At 36.6% G+C, this 21335-nt stretch overlaps 1 protein-coding gene across 1 annotated transcript; it reads left to right on the top strand.

Moving 5' to 3' along the window:
• Positions 1-2130: 2130 nt before the first annotated feature.
• On the top strand, positions 2131-20312 carry LOC118189811 (uncharacterized). Its single transcript, XM_035360483.2, has 2 exons — positions 2131-2836; positions 8319-20312. The coding sequence occupies exons 1-2, from the start codon at positions 2167-2169 to the stop codon at positions 20261-20263; spliced, it is 12615 nt and encodes a 4204-aa protein (XP_035216374.2). The 5' UTR covers positions 2131-2166; the 3' UTR covers positions 20264-20312.
• Positions 20313-21335: the final 1023 nt, after the last annotated feature.

Below are 21335 nucleotides of genomic sequence, written 5' to 3'. Positions count from 1 at the left end.
TCATTCTAAAAGAAAATTAAAAGTCACTTAATTGTACGGCGTCAAACAAAATTATGACTGTACTCGTAAAAATAAAACAGCATTCACAATTTACTTTGAATCAATTTAATTAGTTAAAGAATTTACTTAGTATTTCGGACTATATCAAAATACCTTCTTCTTCGTTATATCCTTAATAAGCTATTTGCTGTCCAAGCCCTGCGCCCGAATGTGAAACTTTTGACTCTGGGAAACTTCCCTTGACTCTTTTTTTTTTTTTTTTTTTTTTTTTTTTTTTTTTTTTTTTTTTCCTTCGTAATGTTTAAAGATATTTCAAAATGTATTTTTATTTTTTCGAAATATTTTAATTCCTTATCCCGTGCATCATTAAAGCTGGCTGATAAAGATCAGTGGATGAGAAATTACTAAACACTTATAAGGTATTTCCCCCGCCTTCCTAGCTTGCCTTCGTGGTGTAGTGGTTCTGTACGCTGGGCCGGTATTCCAGAGGTTCATGGTTCGATTCCCGGCGAAGGCGATTGCTCATTTTTCATCTTGCCTGCTTCCAAAAAATACCTAATGTCTCTACACACTGACGCTTCTTTTCTTCCGGCAAATAGAGATAATTCAGATCCCCGCACAAGCACTGCAGGAATTGCAGGACATCTATATAAAACATCCAGTATTTCATGTTCATGATCATGGATATTATTACTCGATGGAAATATGGAGTAACTGCATAGACATCATTAATATGTAGAGTAATAAAATGTTCATTCTAAGCACCTACGAGATACAGTATATACATACTTGAATGTATATACTGTATCTCGTAGGTATCCATAAAGTTAAATTTAATAATCACAACGTGTACTGAAGTTTAAAATTTATGTGGTTAAACATCTACAGAATATGATGTTGAAAAACACATTTTTTATATTATTATTTAATGTATAAATAGATCCAAAATTGCTCTCATTACTTCAGTAGAATGGAATCTGTGCCCTGTTGTAAAGGTGGCGGCACCCTTGTACAAGTCAGTCGATGTTTGAAGAGACGGATGTCTTCACAAATGTGTCTGGCGCAAAGGTGGCGGCAGCTTTATGAAGATTGGTTTTTAGCTTAGATGAAAGTGCCGGTGTTCTTGTATACAAGTGAAATTTTCCTTATTCTTATTAAGCAAAGAAATATAAGGCATCTGGCTCCTTTATTAAAGCTATTTGCTTCAGTTTAAAAACTTATCTTCATAATGGAGTTAGCATCTTTATGACAGAACATCCTTATGAAAGTATGAGTTGGAGGACATTGGCCAGTCTGCCAAAATCCTTATGGGTCAGCATAATGAATGAGCTATAAGAAGTTGTTTCTTTGCATAACAATATCATTTTGATAGACGTTCATATATATTCGAATTTATTTTTAACAATTCAATTAAAAGTCTAAAAGACTTTAAATTTCATCATATACAAAAAAGGGGGGGCCTGATAATTTTTATTGATACAAGAACAAGGAAAATTAAGAGAATGCATAAAGGAACTTGCCAATGCAACCAAGCTGTAAAACACAAAGTTACCATTCATTTCGATTTTAACGCATGAATCAAAGAATGCATTAAAATGTTAGCAATATGGAATAAGTTCCATGTCGAAAGCAGCATTAAAAAATATGCAGAACAGCTAAACAATCACATATTCCTCTGGTATTTGAAATGTAAAAATTACCTGCAATTAAAAGTATATTAAGGCACGTCTACCTAAGAAATCGTGACAGACATTAATACCGATGCGCCTTGATGCATTTTTTAAGATCACCATTAATGCGCCACATAAGCGTAAATATTATCCATTAAAAGCAGCTTCGCAAACAAATTTCTCGAGTTACTGAAAAGATTGGCAGAAGCGGAGAATCATTAACTGATAATATCAGTATTAATTCAAATAAAGCAACAGAAATTCTGAGTTAATCATTCATTAATCGCATCCAGACTTTTATGGATGTTCATGAAAATGCAATAACTGCCAGAAAATATGAGTCCCTTACTACGTCATCTCAAATAAAACAAAATGACGTTGATGTGGTGGAAAAGTGTTACGGAAATAATCACTGAAGTATGCACTTTTGGTATATAAAAGGCGGTTACTATAGCACGACCAGTGTAGATTTCCGAATCCAATCGGCTCAGCTACGATGATTCGGTGGAATTTCGGTGTCATTCTGATTATCCTTGTTGCATCTTTTGAACTGCTTGGTTCAGCTCATGGTAGAAGCAATCGCGTGAAAAATCCCTTGCTTGACCCATCAAAGGCCAATGGCTTCATCAACTCTTTCCTAAGGTATCTAATTCAATCCGGTGCTTTTGCTGCAAAGCAAGAGCAAGACATCGCAGATGTCATCGATACCCTTCAACAGGCAATGTCATCGACGCAGAGTTCTAAGCGAGGGTCCGCAGCTAAGTCGCAAGCCATGACCCTTGCATTTGCGTCGGTGATAGCAGATCTTGTCGTCATAGATGATGAAAATGGACAAGGAGTGTCTATTGAACAAAAAAAATCTGTTATCAAACAAGCTCTTGAAAAAGCATTTATGGAGACACAGGGAAGCATCGACCACTCCTTCATCCATGAAATAGAGAATTTGATAAAAGTTTTCGAAGAAGAAAATGCTCAAAGTTACGATGATAACGCAGAAGACCAATCAAACGATGACAAAAGCTATGGTTTTCTACAGCCAGTCAGCGACCTTGGAGCACCACAGATTGATGCGGGTGTATATGGCAAATTCAATCTGGGAGCACAAAATCTATTCGACAGTAACTTGAACCTAGATGTGCAGCCAGCATTTTTAACTTCAGTGCCCAGTAAGTACTCTTTTGATAAAAAATAATATATTAATTAAGGACTATAAATTCAAGAATGATTAATCGTTGTTACAGTGTTGCCTTAAGCATTCTTTCACTTGATTCAGAAACGTGCTGCTTTAAAACTGGCTTTTAAATGAAATGGCTATGAAAATTTTAAAAGACGTAATACTTTCGTACATAAATAATATTTAAATAAATAACGTATTAAATACAACATTAACTGTCTTCAATTTTTAGAGATATCTATGTATATCGATAAGCAAATTCGTTTTAAAACAAAATTAATTTCTCAATAATATAAAAAAGTCTCCTGAGATTTGATTTTTTTTTTTTTTTCCCTTCCAAAGGTTTCCTCCTGGAGTTGGTGGATTGTAAAATTTATCTCTTGAAATGCATAGAACTTTTACATTAAATTAACCTAAGTCCACTCTTCGTAGCCTTAAACAATTTATTCTCCTTAAACCATTTCAACATTGAGTAAATGTTCAGCCAAGATAATTTATGATTTCAAAGTAATTAACAGTGTAGCGACTGACACCTTACATTTGCACCATGACAGCAAGCGCCGGTCTTTCATAAAATTAAGCATAATTTTGAAAATAAGTTTTTTGCTGTTTGCCCACGATATTCGTTTCTAGAATTAATTCCTAAAAATAATTAACTCACATGTCAAAAGTTAAATCGTCGCCAAATGACTCAGCCAGTGTCAATAATACCTATCAACTGAAGCTCAGGCAGGATACATGACGGCATGCTTCCATGACATATCCACTATATAACTATATGCCTGTTAGTTAAATTATCCACTTGCTCGCGTCACCGTGATTGAGTAATAAATAACCAAAGTCTATTTCTTATCCATATGACATTTTAAGTAAATATCAGACAATGGTTCAATTTTTCAGATTATTAAAATACACCATGGCTTTAATAAGCCTTAAAATGAGAGAATAAATACAGTAGAAGTTCCATTTACGTTCGCAGCTTGCCAACTGAAACAGGAGAATATAGTTAAAACCATTAGTACCAAAAGGATCTAACCCTTAAACTTTTCCGAAAGAATTTCCATTTCTGTTAAGGTTTTATCAGTCTTTGAAAAGCTTACGAAAATATTCACGTACGAAAACTGCAGATTTGATAACAGTAGCAATTCATTCTGATCGCCAGGTATCATAGAAGATGAAAAAAGACTTTAACTGCAAGAAATTTTAATAGATATATTAAACGAAACGAATGTTATCCAAAATATTACTATATACAAATAAATTTATAAATAAAACTGAAGCATAAAAATTAAACGTTTGTGATATTTCATTATTTTAAGAAAAATTCGTTTGGTTGGATGCAAAATTAAATATGATTTGCATCGGCTCGTTTAAGAGTTTCTAAAATTCACATTTAATTTCTTACCCCCTGATCTGATAATTAAAAATCTTGGTCAGAAAAATCAACTTAATTCTTGGTAAATTCAATGGTTAACGTAATTCCTGTTATCAGAGTCAAATCACTTTATTCAAAAACAATTTTGCACAATAAACAGCTATTCAGTTGCTAACATTTTAATATTATCCCTTATGAAGAAGAATAAAGGCCTATAAATTTGTCTTCGGTTTTCTACAAATTCATTGATCATAATACAAAAAAGGACAAATGTGAAATTTTTAAAAATTTTCTATTTTCCAAATGGGTTAGTCTCATCCTTATTCTTTCCGATACTTATAGTGATAGCACTGCTCTTCCCAACGACAAAAGAGAAAAAAAAAATTTTTTTTATTGCTAAATACCTTAAAAAGTCTATAGATTCGTAATCATGGTAGTTCATCCCGGGTTCAAACCCAGGCGAACGGACTGGCTGCTTAGTTGGTTTTTGTGGTTTTCCTCATGTGTAAGGTGAATGCAAGCCAATTTCTCTAAGAAAGTTCTTCATGAAGGCAGATAGTCCTTGTGCGCTTTACTATTACATTCTAATAACTTAATACAACAGACGTCTTTAGCATTTTTGCGTTTGGTCCAGACCCTATACATCGCAGCTGACCAGAATCACAACATCAGTGTTATGGTTGCCAAAATCTTGGAGATGATCGGGAAGTTGGGACAGTTTCCATGACAAACCCCATACATAGAAGGAAAAATCACGTGGCATGGGATTAACCTCTTCATCCTCTACGATTTGTATATACCACTCATACGATACATTTTCATTGAGATATTCTAGCAAACGTTTTTCGATAATAGCGTTTCTTTATATATATAAGCGGCTAAAGTGTGTGTCGCCGATAGTTTATCGTTGCCACTCGAAAAAATGAGTGCGCAAATTAACGTTTCCGCAGTTTTAAATTAATATCTCGACCGACTAAAGTCGTACGAAGATGACAACGGTATCGATGGATTCGGAAAATTTTTTGGAATCCGAGGATACGCGTCTCGGATTTCAACTCGGCGCCGTTCGGTATTTATTCGAAAAAAAAGAATTTGGCACGTATCCAAATTCCTCTAACAGGGAAATCCCAAGAAAGAAAGTGCAAAATCTAGGGAAAACGTAGGGAAAAATTAGTTTTTAATTAATAACTTGGCTAATTAAAGTCCCAGGAAGACGCGAATGGTCAAAATGGCGTGCCATGGACCTGCGAAATGCAATGGTGTGCTTCGCTAAGCCCGGGAGCCAGCTGTTTCGGAGGAGATGATGTTACTTCCCCCCATATATATATATATGCGGCTTAAGTGTCTGTTTGTCGCCGATAGTTTATTGGTTGCTTATGTAACTGTACTAGCCAATAGGGTGAAGCTGCCACGGCACAGCGTTGCCGTTTCAATTGAGACGTAGACAATTTCCTGTAAAACTTGTCTTTGCTATGACCATCAATAAGTCTCAGGGACAAAGGCTTAAGCGTGTTGGCATTTTTTTACCTGAACCTGCATTTGGACACAGTCAACTTTATGTTGCCTGTTCAAGAGTTCGTGAAAGAATGGAAGTAAAATTAAAAATAATGGATGGTTCTCTGCAAGGCGAGCTTAAAAACGATGGAAAGATCTACGCAAGAAATGTTGTGCACGAAGAGATCTTTGGCATGTGAATTAACATTTTATTATTTAAATCACCTTTGTTTATTGAGCTAGCGGTGGCTCTTAAGAAATGTACCGCCAGTGGTTTCCTTCATTACACTCTACTTTAAGAAGTTAAGCAAGTACGAGGGGAAAACCCCGTGGGGCAGTAAGCAAAGGGTCGTCCTCGCCCCCTGCCCTGGATATTTAAGTTTGAATTAGCAGACACCTTTGCACAAATCATTTTAATTACAATTTATAATATCTAGAACAGCGGTCATTTCGTATGACCGCCGGGCTTTCTAATATGATAATAAGCGGGTCAGATGTCTCGCTCAGAAAGGTTATCTCAACTGTTTTAGTTTTTAATTATTTTTAATTAACTGTGTGAATTATTCAGCTTTCCAATTATTTTCACTGCAGTAAAATTTAATATCGGTTTCCTAATCTATTTACCATGCATTTTTAAAGCGTTTCAAGATCTAACGAATAACCTCGCAGATATTTTTGAGCATTTTTTACTTCCTTGTATGTACGAAGTAAAGGAAGTACTGTAATTACGAAAAATTCCGGGTACCATATTTCCACGAAAATATCCATTTTGAGTGCTATCGAATACAATGTAACGATGTTTTTGCGTGATATCTGTACGTAAGGACAGAATAAAGGACTCTTTTTATCCAAACGAATTATAAAACCGATTTAAAATGGATTCAGAAGAGATTTTTTTTCGTGGCGTCTGTACATACATACGTATGTATCGCAACAGAAATAGGAACGGAACAAAAAGGAAAGCTTCAGAGCGTTGAAATTTTGTATGCGAGATTGCTATAACCCGTATATGTGCACCTCCCGTTTTGATGGCAATCGGTCCCACCAAAAGTATATAAATAAATACATATATCCATTTTGATACTCGGCTCCTGTAAACTCAGTTTTTTTATTCTTATATGTTGGTAAATTTTGCATTTTTTGCTTTTCCTAACTTTTTTTTACCATAGCAGCCATATTTGTTTACATTTGAAACTTAGAAGAATAGTGGATTTGTTGCTTTTCTGGACAAACTAAGCTTCGCAACAACAAAGATAACGTGTTCTTTTATTATTGCAAATTAAATCGTGCTTAATACAGTCTGGAATTATGATTTAAATTATTAAATTATCCCATATATTGACACAGCATAGCGTCCACAACAAATTTAGTTTGTACGCCTTCAGTGCTTTTTTGCCGAGTGAGACCAAAAGTAAACTTTCAGTTTTGTACACCGAAAAATCTGTCTTCTTGCCCACTGGCCAAATTGCTTGTTTTTGCGCAGAAACACTAATTTTAATTGTAAATTTTTAAAATTGTTTTAAATGTATTTGGTGCTTTATGTTTTTCTATATCTTTCAATTTTTAATGAAGATATTCAGATTTTAAGTATTTTTGTCCTACCGCAAAGTGAGAACTCGATTAATTGAAAGAGAAATTTATCTTTAAAGAAATTTGAAAAAATAAGTGTTTCCTATTGGCAGCAAATAGTGTCACCAGTTTGACTCGGACAGAGGAGAATGTTTACGAGTAGTGCATGCGCATTAGGTAGGCGGTGCTGAATCGTCTGTGAAAATCTGTTTCTTTTTTATTTAATTTCTTTTATACATCGTGTTAGATTTATTATAGTATTTGAATAGAACATGTGGCAACGACTACATAATTCTTGAGGTGATATAATTTTTATGCATTCTGAGTTATAATATGAATGAAATGCAAAGTTGCTAAGTAAACCTAACGCCATAGTGTCGCTATAGTAAATAAATATAGTGAATTTTAAAGAGTGCATTTATTCTATTATGGTTTATGCGCTATCGATGAAGTAGAATTCAATAAGTTTAAATGAAATGCAGGAAAAACGCAGATAATTTAATATTCCGTACAAAGAAGTCGTGGTGTACACATCAGATTTTTTTATTTGTTTGTTTCGTGTTCCGCGTAAAGTAATCCACGGGGCATGCCCCGTGGATTACTTTTTAAGGAAACTGCTCAGTATCCACGTTACACATGAGGGAAAACTATGAAAACGCTCATGTAGACAGTCCGTTCGCCGAGATTCGAACTTTGGATCGAATTACCAACGTTCAAGACTTTTACCGCTCGGCCATCGTCAAGCATTTAAAATACAGCATATCAAAATCTGATATGAGGAATTTAACAAAATTTTAATACAGTACTGACTACTGGAATGGCAAAATACAGAGTAGAATTTTACATCTCGAACATTCTATTGGTATAACGTTAGATGCGTTATTTGACAAATTAGATTTAAGAAATCACATAATATTTCACAAATGTGAAAATAATTAACGATGAGTATTACCGACATTTTACATATGAATTGTGAAATGTGTAATTACCATATAAACTGAAACATGCACAATAGAAATTATGTTTTTCTTCACAGGTCAAAACCAACAAGGTTATGGAATCGACGTATCTGGAAATATTGCTCAGAACTGGAACATGAACCTCAATCAGCAAGCTCAACAAGGAATTTCAGGAACTCAAAATGCATTAAACATATACGGACTTTCATCAATAAATACTCCGCAATATTTTACAGATGTGTTAACAAGAAAACTACAAGCTACGAGAGTATTCGAAACCATAGCTAAAACACAACTGTCACAGAAAGATTGGTGGTTTATGTCAGAATCAATTTGCAGAAATCTTGGCAACAAATTCAGAATCCCAATAAATAACTCGATAATGAATCAGCTATATCAAAGACTCATGAAAGGAGCACAATCAAACGAGTTGCCATCACTTTTCTCAGCGGCAATATCTAGCATTCTAGGGGAAAATATTCTGCAGACACAAGGACTCTTGAACATCAATCTCGATTCATTGATCACGCAAACTATAGAAGGTATATTGCGAGGATTAGGACAAGCACTTAATATTAATATAGATATAAAAAAAGCTTTAGATTTAGCTGCTCAAGTGAAAGTAGATGCTGGAGTTGGTCTTAACGCAAATGCTGAAGCTGCTGTTGGCGCAGATATTAGAGCTGCTCTAGGCGCAGACGTTGGAGTTGGTCTTGGCTCAGATGTCGGACTTGGTTTGGATGCAAGTGTAGGGCTCGATGCAAACACAAACATCGATACAGGCGCAAATGCTGATATCAGTACAAATCTAGGTCTTGGATTTTCACCCTCTGCAGATGTGGGACTCGGAGTAGGATTCAATGCTCCTAACATCGGTTTGAAATTTAAAAATCTACTTGGACTGAAACTAAAGGCAACAGGAGTACTTGACATTCTAGCCTCAAAGAAACCCTCCAAATCTGATATTGCTATTATTTCAAAATTAATCTGTAGGTTTCTAGCAAACAAATTCCAGATTCAACTGAATGTATCTATGATAAAATTACTCTATGGCTCGCTGATTAAACTTAATGCTAGAGCTAGGCCAGATGATTTTGGGAAAGTGCTAGCAGCAGTGATAATGAATATTCTACAGTCACAAGGACTCCTGAACGTTAATCTCAACACTTTATTAACTCAGGCAACAGAGTGCATATTATTAGGTCTATCGCAAGCACTTAATATAAATATAGATATCAAAAAAGCCTTAGACTTAGCTAGCCAAGTTAAAGTAGATATCGGAATAGGTGCAAATACAGATATTAGTCGGAACCTTGGAGCAGATGCTGGAGTTGGTGTGGGCGCAGATGTTGCTGTTGGTCTTGGCACAGATGTTGATCTTGGTTTTGGGGCTGATGTTGGTACAAGTCTCGATGCGAGTCTAGGTACTGACGCAAATGCAAAACTTGGCGTACAGGTTGGAGCAAATCTCGACGCTGGTGAAAATGCTGATCTCAATGCGAAACTAGATCTTGGTCTGTTAAAATCTGCTGGTAAAGGAATCGAAGTTGGATTGAACGTTCCTAACCTCGGTTTAAAACTTACGAATCTGCTTGCGCTGAAACTAAAAGCAACAGGAGTATTTAATGTTCTAGCAAAAAAGACGCCATCGCAATCTGATATTCTTAACATTTCAAAACTAATCAGCAGGCTTCTCGGAAATAAATTCCAGATCCAACTCAATGTATCAATGATAAAATTATTCTACGGCTCGCTGATTAAACTTAATGGTAGGATTAAACCTGAAGATTTCGCAAATGTGCTTGCAGCAACCACGATGAATATTCTTCAGTCGCAGGGACTTTTGAAAATCAATCTTGACTCATTACTAACGCAGGCTACAGAATGCATATTACAAGGTTTTGCTAAAGCACTTAACATAAACATAAATATCAAAAATGCCCTAGATTTAGCTGCTCAGGTTCAAGTAGATATTGGAGTAGGTGTGGATGCTGATGCAGGAGTAGGACTTGGTACAGATATTGGAGTTGGTCTTGGCGCAGGTGTCGGAAATGGTCTTGGTAGTGACGTCGGCTTTGGTATGGGCAAAGGCATTGGAGTTGGACTAAACGCAAGTGTAGGAGTTGATACAAATCTTGGTTTGGGCTTTTCCCCATCTACTGGGATAGGACTGCAGGCTGGACTGAATGTTCCTGACCTCGGTTTAAAACTTACAAATCTTCTCGGGCTGAAATTAAAAGCAACAGGGGTGCTTAACATTCTAGCAACAAAGACACCATCCAGGTCTGATATCGTGAATATTTCAAAATCTGTTTCCAAACTTCTTGCAAACAAATTCCAGATTCAGTTTAATGGATCTCTCATAAAATTATTCTACAACTCTCTCATTAAACTTGACGCTATGCGTAAGCCCGATGGCTTTGCAAATGTGCTTGCAGCAGTAACAATTAATATTTTGCAGTCACAGGGGTTCCTGAATATCAATCTTGACCCATTGCTAACCCAAGCTACAGAATGCATACTACTAGGATTAGGAGAAGCACTTAATATCAGTGTAGATATCAAAAAGGCACTAGATTTAGCTGCTCAGGTGAAGGTGGATGTTGGCGCAGGTGTAGAAGCAGACATTGGAGCTAGTCTTGCAGCAGATGTTGGAGTTGGTGCTGATCTTGGAACTGGGCTCGATGTAGGAGTAGGAGTTGACGCAAATACAAATGTTGGCATTCAGGCAGGGGCAAACATTGATGCAGGTGCAAATGCTGATGTCAATGCAAATCTAGGCTTAGGTCTTTCGCCATCAACTGTGGCAAGACTAGGAGTTGGACTGAATGCTCCTGACCTCGGTTTAAAACTTAAAAATCTACTCATATTGAAACTAAAAGCTACAGGAGTGCTTAACATATTAGCAACAAAGCCTCCATCAAGATCTGATATCATAAATATATCAAAATCAATCTGTAGGCTTCTAGCGAATACATTTCGGATTAAACTTCATGTATCAATGATAAAACTGCTTTATGGCTCACTCGCTAAACTTGATACAACAGCTAAGTCTGATGATTTCGCAAATGTGCTCGCAGCAGTCACGATAAATATTTTGCAGTCACAGGGACTCCTGAAATTCAATCTTGATACATTATTATCACAAGCTATAGAATGCATATTACTAGGATTAGGACAAGCACTTAATATTAATATTGATATAAAAAATGCACTCGATTTAGCTGCAAAAGTGAAAGTAGATGCTGGAGCAGGTGTGGACATAAATGTTGGAGTTGGTCTTGGCGCAGATATTGAGGCTGGGGTTGGTCTTGGTGCAGACGCTGGAATTGGCCTAGATGCAGGTGTAGGAGTTGATGCAAATGCAAATCTTGGTATTCAAGCTGGAGCAAATCTCGACACAAATCTAGGTTTAGGGTTGTCCCCGTCTGCCGATATAGGACTAGGAATCGGACTAGATGTCCCTAATCTCATTTTAAAACTTAGAAATATTCTTTCTCTGAAAATAAAAGCAACAGGTGTACTTAATATTCTAGCAACAAAGACGCTATCTAAATCTGACTTCGTGAACATTTCGAAATCAATCTGCAGACTCCTAGCAAACAAATTCCAGATCCAACTCAATGTGTCAACGATAAAATTATTCTATGGCTCGCTGATTAAACTCAATGGTAGAGCTGCGCCCAATGATTTCGCGAATGTGCTCGCAGAAGTTACGATGAATATTTTGCAGTCACAGGGACTCCTAAATATCAATATTGATTCATTACTAGCTCAGGCTACAGAATGCATATTACTAGGGTTCGGACAAGCACTTAATATCAGTGTAGATATAAAAAATGCTCTAGATTTAGCTGCACAAGTGAAAGTAGATGTTGGAGCAGGTGTAGAAGCAGACATCGGAGCTAGTCTTGCAGCAGATGCTGGAGTTGGTGCTGATCTTGGAACTGGGCTCGATGTAGGAGTAGGAGTTGACGCAAATACAAATCTTGGCATTCAGGCAGCGGCAAACATTGATGCAGGTGCAAATGTTGATGTCAATGCAAATCTAGGCTTAGGTCTTTCACCATCAACTGGGGCAAGACTAGGAGTTGGACTGAATGTTCCTGACCTCAGTTTAAAACTTAAAAATCTACTCGTATTGAAACTAAAAGCTACAGGAGTGCTTAACATATTAGCAACAAAGCCTCCATCAAGATCTGATATCGTGAATATCTCAAAATCAATCAGCAGGCTTCTAGCGAATAAATTTCATATTAAACTTGATGTATCTATGATAAAACTACTTTATGGCTCACTCGCTAAACTTGATACAACAGCTAAGTCTGATGATTTCGCAAATGTGCTCACAGCAGTCACGATAAATATTTTGCAGTCACAGGGACTCCTGAACATCAATCTTGATACATTATTATCACAAGCTATAGAATGCATATTACTAGGATTAGGACAAGCACTTAATATTAATATTGATATAAAAAATGCACTCGATTTAGCTGCAAAAGTAAAAGTAGATGCTGGAGCAGGTGTGGACGTTAATGCTGAAGTTGGTCTTGGCGCAGATATTGAGGCTGGGGTTGGTCTTGGTGCAGACGCTGGAATTGGCCTAGATGCAGGTGTAGGAGTTGATGCAAATGCAAATCTTGGTGTTCAAGCTGGAGCAAATCTCGACACAAATCTAGGTTTAGGGTTGTCCCCGTCTGCCGATATAGGACTAGGAATCGGACTAGATGTCCCTAATCTCATTTTAAAATTTAGAAATATTCTTTCTCTGAAAATAAAAGCAACAGGTGTACTTAATATTCTAGCAACAAAGACGTTATCTAAATCTGACTTCGTGAACATTTCGAAATCAATCTGCAGACTCCTAGCAAACAAATTCCAGATCCAACTCAATGTGTCATCGATAAAATTATTCTATGGCTCGCTGATTAAACTCAATGGTAGAGCTGCGCCCGATGATTTCGCGAATGTGCTCGCAGAAGTTACGATGAATATTTTGCAGTCACAGGGACTCCTAAATATCAATATTGATTCATTACTAGCTCAGGCTACAGAATGCATATTACTAGGGTTCGGACAAGCACTTAATATCAGTGTAGATATAAAAAATGCTCTAGATTTAGCTGCACAAGTGAAAGTAGATGTTGGAGCAGGTGTAGAAGCAGACATCGGAGCTAGTCTTGCAGCAGATGCTGGAGTTGGTGCTGATCTTGGAACTGGGCTCGATGTAGGAGTAGGAGTTGACGCAAATACAAATCTTGGCATTCAGGCAGCGGCAAACATTGATGCAGGTGCAAATGTTGATGTCAATGCAAATCTAGGCTTAGGTCTTTCACCATCAACTGGGGCAAGACTAGGAGTTGGACTGAATGTTCCTGACCTCAGTTTAAAACTTAAAAATCTACTCGTATTGAAACTAAAAGCTACAGGAGTGCTTAACATATTAGCAACAAAGCCTCCATCAAGATCTGATATCGTGAATATCTCAAAATCAATCTGCAGGCTTCTAGCGAATAAATTTCAGATTAAACTTGATGTATCTATGATAAAACTACTTTATGGCTCACTCGCTAAACTTGATACAACAGCTAAGTCTGATGATTTCGCAAATGTGCTCACAGCAGTCACGATAAATATTTTGCAGTCACAGGGACTCCTGAACATCAATCTTGATACATTATTATCACAAGCTATAGAATGCATATTACTAGGATTAGGACAAGCACTTAATATTAATATTGATATAAAAAATGCACTCGATTTAGCTGCAAAAGTAAAAGTAGATGCTGGAGCAGGTGTGGACGTTAATGCTGGAGTTGGTTTTGGCGCAGATATTGAGGCTGGGCTTGATCTTGGTGCAGACGCTGGAATTGGTATAGATGCAGATGTAGGAGTTGATGCAAATGCGAATCTTGGTATTCAGGCTGGAGCTGATGTCGGTACAAGTGCAGACTTTGATGTCAACGCAAATTTAGGTGTCGGTCTCAAACCATCTCCTGGTGTAAGGCTGGGAGCTGGAATTAATGTTCCGGATCTTAGTTTAAAACTTAAAAATCTGCTCTCATTGAAATTGAAAGCCACAGGAGCACTTAATGTCTTAGAAACAAAAAAGCTATCAAAATCTGATATCGTGAACATTTCGAAATTAATATGCCGGCTTCTTGCTAGCAAATTCCAGGTTCAACTTAATGTATCTACGATAAAAATACTCTATGTATCTCTGATCAAACTTAATGCCAAAGCTACGCCTGATGATTTTGCAAATGTACTTGGGACAGTAACAATTAATATTCTGCAATCACAGGGACTGCTGGACATAAATCTCGACACAGTACTAACTCAGGCAATAGAATGTATACTACTAGGGTTTGGAAAAGCACTTAATATAAATATAGATATAAAAAAAGCTTTAGATTTAGCTGCTCAAGTGAAAGTAGATATTGGTGCAGATGTAAATGCAGACGCCGGAGTTGGTGCAGACATCGGGTTGGGTCTTGGAACTGATATTGGGCTTGGTGTTGCCGCTGATACTGAACTTGGTCTTGATGCAAATGCAGGAGTTGAAGCTAACGTAGATCTTGGTGTTCAGGTAGGAGCAAAAGTTGATGCAGATGTAAATGCTGATGTCAATTCGGACCTTGGTTTAGGTCTTTCACCATCTACTGGTGTAGGACTGGGAGTCGGAGTGAATGCTCCTAAAGTCAGTTTAAAACTTCAAAATCTTCTCGCATTGAAACTAAAAGCAACAGGAGTACTTAACATTCTGGCAACAAAGAGATCATCCAGATCTGATATCATAAACATTTCAAAATCGATCTGCAGGCTTCTGGCGAACAAATTTCAAATTAAACTTAATGTACCTATGATTAAATTAGTCTACGATTCACTCGCTAAACTTGATGCAAGAGCTAAGCCCGATGATTTCGCAAATGTCCTCGCAGCAGTCACGATGAATATTTTGCAGTCACAGGGACGTCTAAACATCAATCTTAATTCACTATTAACGCAAGCTACAGAATGCATATTAATAGGATTAGGACAAGCGCTTGGTATTAATTTTGATATCCAAAATGCTCTAGATTTAGCTGCAAAAGTAAAAGTAGATGCTGCAATAGGTGTGGACACAGATCTTGGAGTTGGTCTTGGTGCAGATGGTGGGGTTGCGGTTGATCTTAGTGCAGATGTTGGAGTTGGCGCAGATGCTGGATTTGGTCTAGATACAAGTGTAGCAGTTGATGCAAATACGAATCTTGGTATTCTTGCTGGATCAGATATCGATACAGGTACAAATGCTGATATCAACGCAAATCTAGGTGTTGGTTTATCACCATCTGCTGACGTAGGGTTGAGAATTGGAACGAAAGTCCCAGATCTTGGTTTAAAACTTAAAAATCTCCTTGCACTAAAATTGAAAGCAACAGGAGTGCTCAATATCTTAGGAACAAAAAGGCCATCAAAGTCTGATATCGTGAACATTTCAAAACTAATATGCAGGCTTCTTGCAAACAAATTCAGGATTCAAATTAATGTACCTATGATAAAACTACTGTACGGATCTCTCATCAAACTTAATGTCAGAGCTACACCAGAGGATTTCGCAAATGTACTTGCAACAGTAACAATAAATATTTTGCAATCACAGGGACTCTTGGATATAAATTTCGATACATTACTAACTCAGTCAACAGAATGTATACTACTAGGGGTTGGACAAGCACTTAACATAAATTTAGACATAAAAAAAGCTTTAGATTTAGCTGCTCAAGTGAAAGTAGATATTGATGCTGATGTTAATGCAGATGCTGGAGTTGGTACAGATGTCGGGTTGGATATTGGAGCTGATATTGGGCTTGGCGTTGGTGCTGACACTGGAGTTAGTCTTGATGCAAATGCAGGAGCTGACTCTAATGCAAATCTTGGTGCTCAGGCAGGAGCAAAGGTAGATGCAGATGTAAATACTGATATCAATGCAGACCTCGGTTCAGGTCTTTCACCATCAACTGGAGCAAGACTAGGAGTTGGACTGAATGTTCCTGACCTCGGTTTAAAACTTAAAAATCTACTCGTATTGAAACTAAAAGCTGCAGGAGTGCTTAACATATTAGCAACAAAGCCTCCATCAAGATCAGATATCGTGAATATCTCAAAATCAATCTGTAAGCTTCTAGCGAATAAATTTCAGATTAAACTTGATGTATCTATGATAAAACTACTTTATGGCTCACTCGCTAAACTTGATACAACAGCTAAGTCTGATGACTTCGCAAATGTGCTCGCAGCAGTCACGATAAATATTTTGCAGTCACAGGGACTCCTGAACATCAATCTTGATTCATTATTATCACAAGCTATAGAATGCATATTACTAGGATTAGGACAAGCACTTAATATTAATATTGATATAAAAAATGCACTCAATTTAGCTGCAAAAGTGAAAGTAGATGCTGGAGCAGGTGTGGACATAAATGTTGGAGTTGGTCTTGGCGTAGATATTGAGGCTGGGGTTGGTCTTGGTGCAAACGCTGGAATTGGCTTAGATGCAGGTGTAGGAGTTGATGCAAATGCAAATCTTGGTGTTCAAACTGGAGCAAATCTCGATGCAAATCTAGGTTTAGGGTTGTCCCCGTCTGCTGATATAGGACTAGGAATCGGACTAGATGTCCCTAATTTTATTTTAAAACTCAGAAATATTCTTTCACTGAAATTAAAAGCAACCGGTGTACTTAATATTCTAGCTACAAAGATGCTATCTAAATCTGACTTCGTGAACATTTCGAAAGCAATCTGCAGACTCCTAGCAAACAAATTCCAGATCCAACTCAATGTGTCAACGATAAAATTATTCTATGGCTCGCTGATTAAACTCAATGGTAGAGCTGCACCCGATGATTTCGCGAATGTGCTCGCAGAAGTTACGATGAATATTTTGCAGTCACAGGGACTCCTAAATATCAATATTGATTCATTATTAGCTCAGGCTACAGAATGCATATTACTAGGGTTCGGACAAGCACTTAATATCAGTGTAGATATAAAAAATGCTCTAGATTTAGCTGCACAAGTGAAAGTAGATGTTGCAGCAGGTGTAGAAGCAGACATTGGAGCTAGTATTGCAGCAGATGTTGGAGTTGGTGCTGATCTCGGAGCTGGGCTCGATGTAGGAGTAGGAGTTGATGCAAATACAAATCTTGATGTTCAGGCAGGAGCAAAAGTCGATGTAGATGCTGATGTTAATACAAATCTAGGTCTTGGTGTCTCACCATCTGCTGATGTATTAGGAGCTGGACTGAAAGTTCCAGATCTCAGTTTAAAACTTAAAAATCTGCTTGCACTGAAACTAAAAGCAACAGGAGTGCTTAATATTCTAGTTCAAAACCCACCATCTAAATCTGATATCGTAAATATTTCAAAATTAATCAGCAGGCTTCTAGCAAACAGATTCCAGATCCATCTAACTACATCTATCATAAAACAACTTTATGGATCCCTTATTAAACTCAACTCCAGAGTCAAGCCTGATGATTTGGCTAATATGCTGTCAGCAGTGACAATGAACATTCTGCAGTCACAGGGACTCCTGAACATCAGTCTTGACACATTACTAACACAAGCTACAGAATGCATAATACTAGGCCTTAAACAAGCACTTAACATAAATGTAGATATAAAAAAAGCCCTAGATTTAGCTGCTCAAGTAAAAGCAGATATTGATGTAGGAGTGGAGGCAGATGTTGGTGTTGATCTCGATGCAGGAATAGGAGTAGGTGTAAGTGCAGGTATTGATGTTAACGCTGGAGCAAATGTTGATGCAGGCGCAAATACTGATGTTAGTGCAAATCTGGGTTTGGGCGTCTCATCATCTGCTGATGTAGAAGTGGAAGCTGGATTGAATATTCCTAATCTGGGATTAAAACTCAGAAATATTCTAACCCAGAAACTAAAAGCAACGGGAGTGCTTAATACTCTAACAAAGACACCATCAAAATCTGATATTGTAAACATTTCAAAATTAATCTGCAGGCTTCTGGCAAGCAAATTCCAGATTCAACTTAATACATCCATGATAAAACTATTTTATGGATCACTCATTGCACTAAATGCCAGAGCTAAGCCTGATGATTTCGCTGCTGTGTTTGCAACAGTGACAATAAACATTCTGCAATCACAGGGACTTCTAAACAAAAATCTTGACTTATTACTAAGCCAAGCTACAGAATGTATATTACTAGGCCTCAAACAAGCACTTAATATCAATGTAGATATCAAAACAGCTGCAGATTTAGCTGCTCAAGTTAAACTAGATGTTGGAGCAGATATTGATGCAGATCTTGGAGTTGGTCTTGGTGCAGATATTGGAGTTGGTCTTACAACAGATGCTGGAATTGGGATTGGGGCAGATTTAGGAACTGGTCTGGATGCAGGTGTAGGAGTTGATGCAAGTGCGAATCTTGGTGTTCAGGCAGGTGCAGATGCCGATGTTAATGCAAATTTAGGTCTGTCACCATCCACTGAAGAAGGTCTAGAAGTTGGACTGAATGTTCCCAAGCTAAGTTTAAAACTTAGAAAACTGCTTGCACTGAAATTAAAAGCAACCGGAGTTCTTAACATTCTAGCAACAAAGAGACCATCCAAAACTGATATTATTAACATATCAAAACAAATTAGTAAACTTCTAGCAAATAAATTTCAGATTCAACTTAATACATCTATGATAAAACTACTTTACAGTTCGCTGATTAAACTGAATGCTAGAACTAAGCCTGATGATTTTGGAAATATACTTGCTGCAGGGACAGTGAGTATTCTTGAGTCACAGGGACTTTCGAACATCAATCTTGACTCATTACTAACCCCAACTCTAGAATGCATATTGCAAGGTCTAGGACAAGCACTTAGGATCAATATAGATATCAAAAAGGCCCTAGATTTAGCTGCTCAATTGAGAACAGATGTCGGAGTAGGTTTGGATGCAGATGCTAGTATCGGTCTCGGCGCAGATCTTGGTCTTACAACAGACATCGGAGTTGGTCTCGATGCAGATATAAATGGAAATCTTGGTGTTCAGGCTGGAGCAAATGTTGATGCAGGTGCTGACATCAATGCAAATCTAAGTCTCGGTCTCTTACCCTCTGCTAATGTAGGTCTAGGAGCTGGATTGAATGCTCCTAATCTCAGTTTAAAACTTAGAAATCTGCTTGCACTGAAACTAAAGGCAACAGGAGTACTTAATGTTCTGGCAACAAGGAGATTGTCCAAATCTGATACTGTGAACATTTCAAAGTTAATCTGCAGTCTTCTGGCAAAAACGTTCCAGATTCAACTGAATGCATCTATGGTAAAACTAGTTTATGGCTCACTCATTAAACTTAATGGCAGACCTAAACCTGATGATTTTGCAAACGTGCTCTCAGCAGTAATAATAAATATTTTACAGTCACAAGGACTTTTGAGAAACAATCTGAACTCTTTATTAATACAAGCTACAGAATGCATATTGTTAGGTCTTGGAAAAGCTCTTAATATCAATATAGATATCAAAAAAGCCCTAGATTTATCTGCTCAAGTGAAAGTTGATGTTGGAGTAGCTGTGGATACAGATGTTGAAGTAGGTGCGGATACAAATGTTGGACTTGATCTTGGTACAGATGTTGGAGTTGATCTCAACACAAATGTTGGTCTTAGCACAGATATTGGAGTTGGTCTTGGTGCAGGTGCAGGCTTTGATGCAAATGCAAATGTGGGTGTTCAAGCAGCTGCAGATATTAGTGCTGATACTGGAGTTGGTATAAACGTGGACTCTAAACTTCTAAATGTGGATGCAAAGTTTAAGGCAGATGTAAAAGCTGAAGCAGCAGAACAACTTGCAGATGCATTAAAATCATCAGAGGAGTTTAAGTTGGCAATTTTGATGGGTCAAGAAGAAACAGTATTATCCGCTATAGGGAATGTCATAAATGACATATTTGGCAGGAAAGCAGGAATAAGCTTTTTATCTAAATTCAATATGTCCCTTGATTAATAAGTGTATAAAAAAGTGTATAACCGGTATTAAATTATAATTATGAAAATGTATGTGTCTTCTTCAGATGTATGTGTTCTTCTTCAGATAAGTCATATATATATTATATAGCTTTCATTGTGACTGATGGATAGCTATTTAATTCAATAGTCTAAGTAGAAACAAAGTTCAGATATATTTAAATGTCATGATTTTCATTTCTTAATACTTAGTTACCAAATCAGATCCACAATTTTTAAATATGTATGATGAGGAGGTTAATTTATTAAAATATTAATATGCATGTAATAAAACATGAATGACAAAGAAGTACTATATTTTGCTAATGCATAAAAATAAATACCTCAATTGTGAATAAAATGTTTTGTACACCAAGTTAGGATGATACTGATCCAACTTTTCAAATCACAGAATTTAAATGGCCATAATACTTTTACAAAAAATAAAAATTTTAAGATATGTGTAAGTTTAATTGAAAAAACTTGAGCCTCTTTCAGTTCAGACACTGATTCTGAATTATATATCTTTCTCACAGACTTACCCATCCCAATAAGTTGAAATACACAAAATATTGATCAAAGTGAGTCCAGATGCTTTCAGTCAAAATGAATTCACCTTAATATGAGTAAACCAAGACTTAACTGAAAATAGAAATTACAAAACCTACTACTTACTTTCATTTTTTTTTTTTTTTTTTTTTTTTTTTTTTTTTTTCAAACTGAATATTTCATATTCTAGGAAGAAGTTGCTTAAATTTTGTACAATACTGTCAACAGAAGAAAAAAAAAATATTTAATAGGTAAAAAAAAAATCATTTTTAGAAATTTTAAAACATTAAGTTCATAAATAACATTAGAAATATTTTAATTCTGAAATTTCAGAAATTATTCTACTTAAAATCTGTTTTGGATATTGAAACTTTCTTCCTATACTTTATCATTCATGCAATACAGAATCTTGGATGTTTTCAGAATTTACTTATATGCAGCTTACAGCTTACTCATTTTTCAAAAGTTTTGGAACAATAGCAGGAAATTCCAAATTATAAAATACTATTTAGAACTGCATACAT

This window comes from Stegodyphus dumicola, chromosome 12 (assembly GCF_044657685.1).
Source record: "Stegodyphus dumicola isolate Sdum_Otavi_A_Nest chromosome 12, ASM4465768v1".
Classification (NCBI taxonomy): Eukaryota; Metazoa; Arthropoda; class Arachnida; order Araneae; family Eresidae; genus Stegodyphus; species Stegodyphus dumicola.
The sequence above is the reverse complement of the archived record's forward strand: the minus strand, read 5'-3'. Positions and strand labels throughout refer to the sequence as shown.